General features: G+C 54.1%; 1 protein-coding gene across 1 annotated transcript in view; it reads right to left on the minus strand.

Moving 5' to 3' along the window:
- Window positions 1–3,351, minus strand: part of WDR82 (WD repeat domain 82) — a 19,802-nt gene extending 16,451 nt beyond the window's left edge. Inside the window, exon 1 of the mRNA XM_082265286.1 lies at window positions 3,173–3,351. Coding sequence (XP_082121412.1) covers window positions 3,173–3,333 — 161 coding nt within the window. The 5' untranslated portion in view covers window positions 3,334–3,351. The remainder of the gene's footprint in view (window positions 1–3,172) is intronic.
- Window positions 3,352–8,858: the final 5,507 nt, after the last annotated feature.

An 8,858-nucleotide genomic window follows, 5' to 3' on the forward strand; every position in this document is an offset into this window, starting at 1 on the left:
CCTCGTGGGGGGGGGGGGATACATGGCCTCGTGGGGGGGGGGGGGATACATGGCCCTCGTGGGGGGGGGGGATACATGGCCTCGTGGGGGGGGGGGGATACATGGCCTCGTGGGTATCCTCGGGGGGGGATACATGGCCTCGTGGGGGGGGGGGGATACATGGCCTCGTGGGGGGGGGGGGATACATGGCCTCGTGGGGGGGGGGATACATGGCCTCGTGGGGGGGTGGGGGGGGATACATGGCCTCGTGGGGGGGGGGGATACATGGCCTCGTGGGGGGGGGGATACATGGCCTCGTGGGGGGGGGGATACATGGCCTCGTGGGGGGGGGGGGATACATGGCCTCGTGGGGGGGGGGGGGATACATGGCCTCGTGGGGGGGGGGGGATACATGGCCTCGTGGGGGGGGGGGGGATACATGGCCTCGTGGGGGGGGGGATACATGGCCTCGTGGGGGGGGGGGGGGGATACATGGCCTCGTGGGGGGGGGGGGGATACATGGCCTCGTGGGGGGGGGGGGATACATGGCCTCGTGGGGGGGGGGGGGATACATGGCCTCGTGGGGGGGGGGGGATACATGGCCTCGTGGGGGGGGGGCCGGGGGGATACATGGCCTCGTGGGGGGGGGGGGGGATACATGGCCTCGTGGGGGGGGGGATACATGGCCTCGTGGGGGGGGGGGGGATACATGGCCTCGTGGGGGGGGGGGGATACATGGCCTCGTGGGGGGGGGGATACATGGCCTCGTGGGGGGGGGGATACATGGCCTCGTGGGGGGGGGGGATACATGGCCTCGTGGGGGGGGGGATACATGGCCCGGTGGGGGGGGCGGGGGGATACATGGCCTCGTGGGGGGGGGGGGATACATGGCCTCGTGGGGGGGGGGGGGGGGGATACATGGCCTCGTGGGGGGGGGGATACATGGCCTCGTGGGGGGGGGGGGATACATGGCCTCGTGGGGGGGGGATACATGGCCTCGTGGGGGGGGGATACATGGCCTCGTGGGGGGGGGATACATGGCCTCGTGGGGGGGGGGGATACATGGCCTCGTGGGGGGGGGGGGGGATACATGGCCTCGTGGGGGGGGGGATACATGGCCTCGTGGGGGGGGGGGATACATGGCCTCGTGGGGGGGGGGGGGGGGGATACATGGCCTCGTGGGGGGGGGGGGGGGATACATGGCCTCGTGGGGGGGGGGGGGGATACATGGCCTCGTGGGGGATCCAGACGTTGAATGGTGCAGAGGAGAGGCGTTGGAGCGGAGAGAACGTGAATTTAGTCAAGGTGCCATTTTTCAATATTATCTGGTGAGTGCCCATTACCTATGGGGGGGGGGGGGGGAGGAGCACAAGCGGTGTGGTGGTGGGAGTTTTAATCTCCCTGACTATTGGTTCCAAACACCGGGAAATTACAACCTACCTGAAAAGCCGCTTCAAACACTGAGAATATAACACCAATTTGATACATTTATGCATCGTTTATTGTGCTATTGTATGGCCGTATACTACTTGTGTGATTTACTATACGCGTAGTGCACCTGTCTTTTTCTCAGGCCCCACCGGGGGGGATTTAATGCGTTTAGGGACCAGAGGTGCGGATGCGATGCGGAAACACGCTGCATATTCGCAGCATTCCCGCATCGCAGAAGTGTGAACCGGGACTTAGTGAACCAAAGAGAAATACTGTTTTTTTTTTTTTTAATTGTTGCTATTTTTTTGTTTATAGCGCAAAAGAAAAAAATCAAATACCACCAAAAAAAGCTCTATTTGTGGTAAAGAAAGGACATCAATTTTATTTGGGTACAGCGTTGTACGACCGCGCAATTGTCAGTTAAAGCAACGCAGTGGCGCATGGCAAAAAATGGCCTGGTCAGGAAGGGGGGTAAATCTTCCGGGGCACAAGTGGTTAAAGTAAAAATAATGACATGTATATATTGTGGGCGGTCGGCAACTGGATAATAATCTAGAACTGTGGAAAAGGCAAACATTAGAAGTCTGATAGACACACAGAGTGGCGATCTCCCGCTGTGTCACGGAGCTTGGATCTGAAATGTTCAGCGGCCGCTGTAACAAAGCCCCGCCTCCTAGACCAGCTCCTATGATAGACGGCACGCTGGTCAAATGCCGGGACATTGAATCAGTGTGATGTCTATCATAGGAGCAGGTCTAGGAGGCGGGACTTTGTTGACCGAGGCCGCTGGGGTATTCAAATCCAAGCTTCGTGATAAAGCAGGAGATCGCCACTCTGTGTGATCCAGGCACTTCTAGGCTGTGGGTGCTGGTGAGGCTGCACTGGTGGCCACAGACAGGGCTGCACTGGTGGCCACAGACAGGGCTGCACTGGTGGCCACAGACAGGGCTGCACTGGTGGCCACAGACAGGGCTGCACTGGTGGCCACAGAGAAGGCGGCCACAGACAGGGCTGCACTGGTGGCCACAGACAGGGCTGCACTGGCGGCCACAGACAGGGCTGCACTGGCGGCCACAGACAGGGCTGCACTGGCGGCCACAGACAAGGCTGCACTGGCGGCCACAGAGAAGGCTGCACTGGCGGCCACAGAGAAGGCTGCACTGGCGGCCACAGAGAAGGCTGCACTGGCGGCCACAGAGAAGGCTGCACTGGCGGCCACAGACAGGGCTGCACTGGTGGCCACAGAGAAGGCTGCACTGGTGGGTTTTTGATAAAAACCATGGGCAGTAATCATGATGCATCGCAATATCGAATTGTGAGACCAGTGAAGATGCACAGCTCTACCACGGATGTCTCCATAAAGAGAACCTGTCACCTTGTTAGTATCCCTGTGATAGCAATAAAGTTAAAACTAAGAAAAAAAAAAGTCCAAGGTCATTTTTTAAAAGGAACCAAAATTTGTAGCCATTTCAAGGGCACATGCAATTTAAAGGCTTGACATGTTTGGTATCTATTTACTCGATGCAACCTCATCTTTTAAATGTAACCAAAAAATGCTGAAAATGATTGTGTTGTGTACCTGTGAATTAACTTCCTATTATGTTATACTGGAAAAAGAAAATGAAAAGTTGCACCAATATCACGTGACATAAAAAACTGGAACTGCCACTGGCAGATTTACCACAATGTGACACACATGTATGTGGACCGGACGCCGAGCAGCGCGTGTTGTGAACCCCCCTTGGTGATAGGTGATACTCACTTGCCCTCCTGACAATCGTAGAGTACGATGGAATCATCGTCGCTGCTGGAAATCACCGTCTCCCCGCTGGGGCTGAAGTCGAAGCAGTTGATCTTGTCGGAATTTTCCCGAAATACCTTTGCCACGCGGAAACTGCGCAGCACATTATCCGTTAACTTCATGGCGGCCGTGGTGGCAGAGGGGGTGCAGGCCTGAGAGAGGGGATGGAAAAAAGAAAGAGTTGGGGATCTAATACAGGCGAAGCACTATGAATACAAAGGTTATTACTAGCTGCGCCTGGACAGGTGATGGAAGTGACCTCTCAATATTCGGGGATCATTTACAATTGTGTTCATAAATACCCAACGCCATGTTTTGTGGGTTTTAGAGTAGAGGGCATTAGAATGTGTCAGGAAAAAGTCCCTTCAAACAAGAGCCAGGTGTCACCCATTGAATGACTCGGAAACTGGAACATTCTGGATGTCTCATTTCCTCCCACTTCCTGTTGTGCCTCCGGGACAGGAAGGGATTTATCTGCAATTGTATAGAGCAGGGGTCTTCAAACTATGGCCCTCCAGGTGTTATGGAACTACAATTCCCATCATGCCTAGTCAGATGTCAAGAGAATCAGAGAATGTCAGAGTTTTACAATGGCTCATGGGATGTGCAGTTCCGAAACAGCTGGAGGGTCGTAGTTTGAGAATCCCTGGCATTGAGAAACAACAACAGCATGATGGGGGCTCTAACCACTCCCCAACCCCATCCAGGATCAATCAACAAGACTGGCCTTGAGGAGAAGCTGGGGGTGATGAATGATTATAAAGGGGGTAAGGATGAAAATAATAGGGTAGTATATTAAGGGAAATGAGAAGGTGCAGAACTGATCACAGAGGGTTATGGGGGTATCTGGGGGGAAGGTTTGGGGATGTGGGGTGGAAGCAGGTATTTTGGGAGACCATTCCGGGTTGGTGGGATGGGGGAGGGAATGTGGAACAGAGAAGGGAAGGGTGGAGGTGGTCAGCGGTGGAACGGAGAAGGGAAGGGTGGAGGAGGTCAGTAGTGGAATGGAGAAGGGAAGGGAGGAGGAGGTCAGCGGTGGAACGGAGAAGGGAAGGGTGGAGGAGGTCAGTAGTGGAATGGAGAAGGGTAGAGGAGGTCAGTAGTGGAATGGAGAAGGGAAGGGTGGAGGAGGTCAGCAGTGAAACGGAGAAGGGAAGGGTAGAGGAGGTCAGCAGTGAAACAGAGAAGGGAAGGGTGGAGGAGGTCAGCAGTGAAACGGAGAAGGGAAGGGTGGAGGAGGTCAGCAGTGAAACGGAGAAGGGAAGGGTGGAGGAGGTCAGCAGTGAAACGGAGAAGGGAAGGGTGGAGGAGGTCAGCAGTGAAACGGAGAAGGGAAGGGTAGAGGAGGTCAGTAGTGGAACGGAGAAGGGAAGGGTAGAGGAGGTCAGTAGTGGAACGGAGAAGGGAAGGGTGTTGGTCAGTAGTGGTAGAAAAGCAATAACAAAGACTGCATTCACGTAAACCATCGGCGAGTCCATAGTTCATACAATGATGTAAAGAATACAGGAAAGCCAAAAGTGAAGCTGAGGTTAGTGGTGGAGCGGAGAAGGGAAGGTTGGAGGTGGTCAGTGGTGGAACGGAGGAGGGAAGGGTGGAGGAGGTCAGTAGTGGAACGGAGAAGGGAAGGGTGGAGGAGATCAGTAGTGGAACGGAGAAGGGAAGGGTGGAGGAGATCAGTAGTGGAACGGAGAAGGGAAGGGTGGAGGAGATCAGTAGTGGAATGGAGAAGGGAAGAGGTGGTCAGTAGTGGAACGGAGAAGGAGGTCAGTAGTGGAACGGAGAAGAGAAGGGTGGAGGAGGTCAGTAGTGGAACGGAGAAGGGAAGGGTGGAGGAGATCAGTAGTGGAACGGAGAAGGGAAGGGTGGAGGAGATCAGTAGTGGAACGGAGAAGGGAAGGGTGGAGGAGATCAGTAGTGGAACGGAGAAGGTGGTCAGTAGTGGAACGGAGAAGGAGGTCAGTAGTGGAACGGAGAAGGAGGTCAGTAGTGGAACGGAGAAGGAGGTCAGTAGTGGAACGGAGAAGGAGGTCAGTAGTGGAACGGAGAAGGAGGTCAGTAGTGGAACGGAGAAGGAGGTCAGTAGTGGAACGGAGAAGGAGGTCAGTAGTGGAACGGAGAAGGAGGTCAGTAGTGGAACGGAGAAGGAGGTCAGTAGTGGAACGGAGAAAGGAAGGGTGGAGGAGGTCAGCAGTGGAACGGAGAAGGGAAGGGTAGAGGAGGTCAGCAGGGGAACGGAGAAGGGAAGGGTAGAGGAGGTCAGCAGTGGAATGGAGAAGGGAAGGGTAGAGGAGGTCAGTGGTGGAATGGAGAAGGGAAGGGTAGAGGAGGTCAGCAGGGGAACGGAGAAGGGAAGGGTAGAGGAGGTCAGTAGTGGAACGGAGAAGGGAAGGGTAGAGGAGGTCAGTGGTGGAATGGAGAAGGGAAGGGTGGAGGAGGTCAGTAGTGGAATGGAGAAGGGAAGGGTAGAGGAGGTCAGTAGTGGAACGGAGAAGGGAAGGGTAGAGGAGGTCAGTGGTGGAACGGAGAAGGGAAGGGTAGAGGAGGTCAGTGGTGGAACGGAGAAGGGAAGGGTAGAGGAGGTCAGTGGTGGAACGGAGAAGGGAAGGGTGTTGGTCAGTAGTGGTAGAAAAGCAATAACAAAGAGTGCATTCACGTAACCATCGGTGAGTCCATAGTTCATACAATGATGTAAAGAATACTGGAAAGCCAAAAGTGAAGCTGAGGTGTTCAGATTTCCATGATTGTCAGTGAGAGAGAACCCAGCACCAACATAAAAGGTATATTATGCACTCACCAGAAAATATGGACCCGGGTTCCTTATAGTAAATGGGTCAAACAGGCCATATGATCCTCATAGGAGAAAGTCGTCCAATTCAATCACTTCCTGTAGCTTGTATCAGCATTCACTTCCTGTTAGGGTGTTGTTACGACTTAACAGGAAGTGAATGCTGATACCAGCTACAGGAAGTGAATGCTGATACCAGCTACAGGAAGTGAATGCTGATACCAGCTACAGGAAGTGAATGAAGCTGAAATTCCATTCAAAAAGGTACAAAAAGACTGACAAGACTCTAAACCTCCTGTGGATGATCGGAGAATCCGTCTGCAGAGGACAACCTGAAGATTTTGGGGTATCTAGTGAAGGATCATTCACACAAACGTCCCTGACTCACGCTGGTTTCGTCCCTCTCTGTAGTATGAATGCATCTCCATGGGTCAGAAAGTTCATCCTAAAAGAGTTTGGTATTGGTTCCTGGTCTTCCAGTCTGTGATGTACTGGAAGAGTCCATAGAAGGATCAATAAGAGCATTAAAGTCCCCGCAGGCAGCCGGGAGACAAAGCCATCACAACCCAGTAGTATATGGTAAAGCTTGATTGACCATCCCTCACGATTGGACGACTTTCTCCTATGAGGATCATATGACCTGTTTGACCCATTCCCTATAAGGAACCCGGGTCCATATTTTCTGGTGAGATTATTTACCTTCTATGTTAGTGCTGGGTTCTCTCTCACTGACAATCACAGAAATCTGAACACTTCAACTTCACTTTTGGCTTTCCAGTATTCTTTACATCAATGTATGAACTATGGACTCACCGATGGTTACATGAATGCACTCTTTATGTTATTGCTTTTCACATTTCTATGCACTATTAACTGAATGCATACTGACTGAGCACTGCATGGAGGTCAGAAGTGGAATGAAGAAGGGTGGAGGAGGTCAGTAGTGGAACGGAGAAGGGAAGGGTAGAGGAGGTCAGTGGTGGAATGGAGAAGGGAAGGGTGGAGGAGGTCAGTGGTGGAATGGAGAAGGGAAGGGTAGAGGAGGTCAGTGGTGGAATGGAGAAGGGAAGGGTGGAGGAGGTCAGTGGTGGAATGGAGAAGGGAAGGGTAGAGGTGGTCAGTGGTGGAATGGAGAAGGGAAGGGTGGAGGAGGTCAGTAGTGGAATGGAGAAGGGAAGGGTAGAGGAGGTCAGTGGTGGAATGGAGAAGGGAAGGGTAGAGGAGGTCAGTAGTGGAATGGAGAAGGGAAGGGTGGAGGAGGTCAGTAGTGGAATGGAGAAGGGAAGGGTGGAGGAGGTCAGTAGTGGAATGGAGAAGGGAAGGGTAGAGGAGGTCAGTAGTGGAATGGAGAAGGGAAGGGTGGAGGAGGTCAGTAGTGGAATGGAGAAGGGAAGGGTAGAGGAGGTCAGTGGTGGAATGGAGAAGGGAAGGGTAGAGGAGGTCAGTAGTGGAATGGAGAAGGGAAGGGTAGAGGAGGTCAGTGGTGGAATGGAGAAGGGAAGGGTGGAGGAGGTCAGTGGTGGAATGGAGAAGGGAAGGGTAGAGGAGGTCAGTGGTGGAATGGAGAAGGGAAGGGTGGAGGAGGTCAGTGGTGGAATGGAGAAGGGAAGGGTAGAGGAGGTCAGTGGTGGAATGGAGAAGGGAAGGGTGGAGGAGGTCAGTGGTGGAATGGAGAAGGGAAGGGTGGAGGAGGTCAGTAGTGGAATGGAGAAGGGAAGGGTAGAGGAGGTCAGTGGTGGAATGGAGAAGGGAAGGGTAGAGGAGGTCAGTAGTGGAATGGAGAAGGGAAGGGTGGAGGAGGTCAGTAGTGGAATGGAGAAGGGAAGGGTGGAGGAGGTCAGTAGTGGAATGGAGAAGGGAAGGGTAGAGGAGGTCAGTAGTGGAATGGAGAAGGGAAGGGTAGAGGAGGTCAGTAGTGGAATGGAGAAGGGAAGGGTGGAGGAGGTCAGTGGTGGAATGGAGAAGGGAAGGGTAGAGGAGGTCAGTAGTGGAATGGAGAAGGGAAGGGTAGAGGAGGTCAGTAGTGGAATGGAGAAGGGAAGGGTAGAGGAGGTCAGTGGTGGAATGGAGAAGGGAAGGGTAGAGGAGGTCAGTGGTGGAATGGAGAAGGGAAGGGTAGAGGAAGTCAGTGGTGGAATGGAGAAGGGAAGGGTAGAGGAGGTCAGTAGTGGAATGGAGAAGGGAAGGGTAGAGGAGGTCAGTGGTGGAATGGAGAAGGGTGGAGGAGGTCGGAGAGGGGATCTCGGGGGGGGGGGGGGGGTAACAATGACAGTAGGGGGGGGGATTTTGGGATAAGGTCAGGTGACAGCGGGGGAGGGTAGGGAATGTTTAAGAAATAATGACTATTTGGGGGGGGGGGCTCTTGAGGTATTGGGGGAGGGGCAGTTATTTGGGGTGGTCAGGTGACAGCATAGGCCAGTGATGGGGAACCTTGGCACCCCGGATGTTTTGGAACTACATTTCCCATGATGCTCCTGTACTCAGCAGTGTAGCTGAGCATCATGGGAAATGTAGTCTTGAAACATCCGGGGTGCCAAGGTTCCCCATCACTGGCCTAGGGGGCGGGGAGTAATTAGGGGCTGATTATTATGGGGGAGGGGTCTCCTTGGGGGGTTATAATGGATATGTGGGGGGGTAATTAAGAGGGGTGTCATGTGACAGCAGTGGGGGGCGGGGAGTAATTTGGGGGTGATTTTTACAGGGGGAGGAGGGGGTGGGGCAGTTATTTTATGTGGGTGGTCAGGTGACAGCAGTGCGGAGAAGGGTTAGGGGGGTAAATATTATGGGGGAGGGGTCTCTGGGGGACTTGTGTGGATGTGGGGCCCCTGTTCTGTCAGGGATAGGGGGGGAGGGTAGATTTGT

Source organism: Pelophylax lessonae, assembly GCF_965119305.1.
Source record: "Pelophylax lessonae genome assembly, chromosome: 8".
Lineage (NCBI taxonomy): Eukaryota > Metazoa > Chordata > Amphibia > Anura > Ranidae > Pelophylax > Pelophylax lessonae.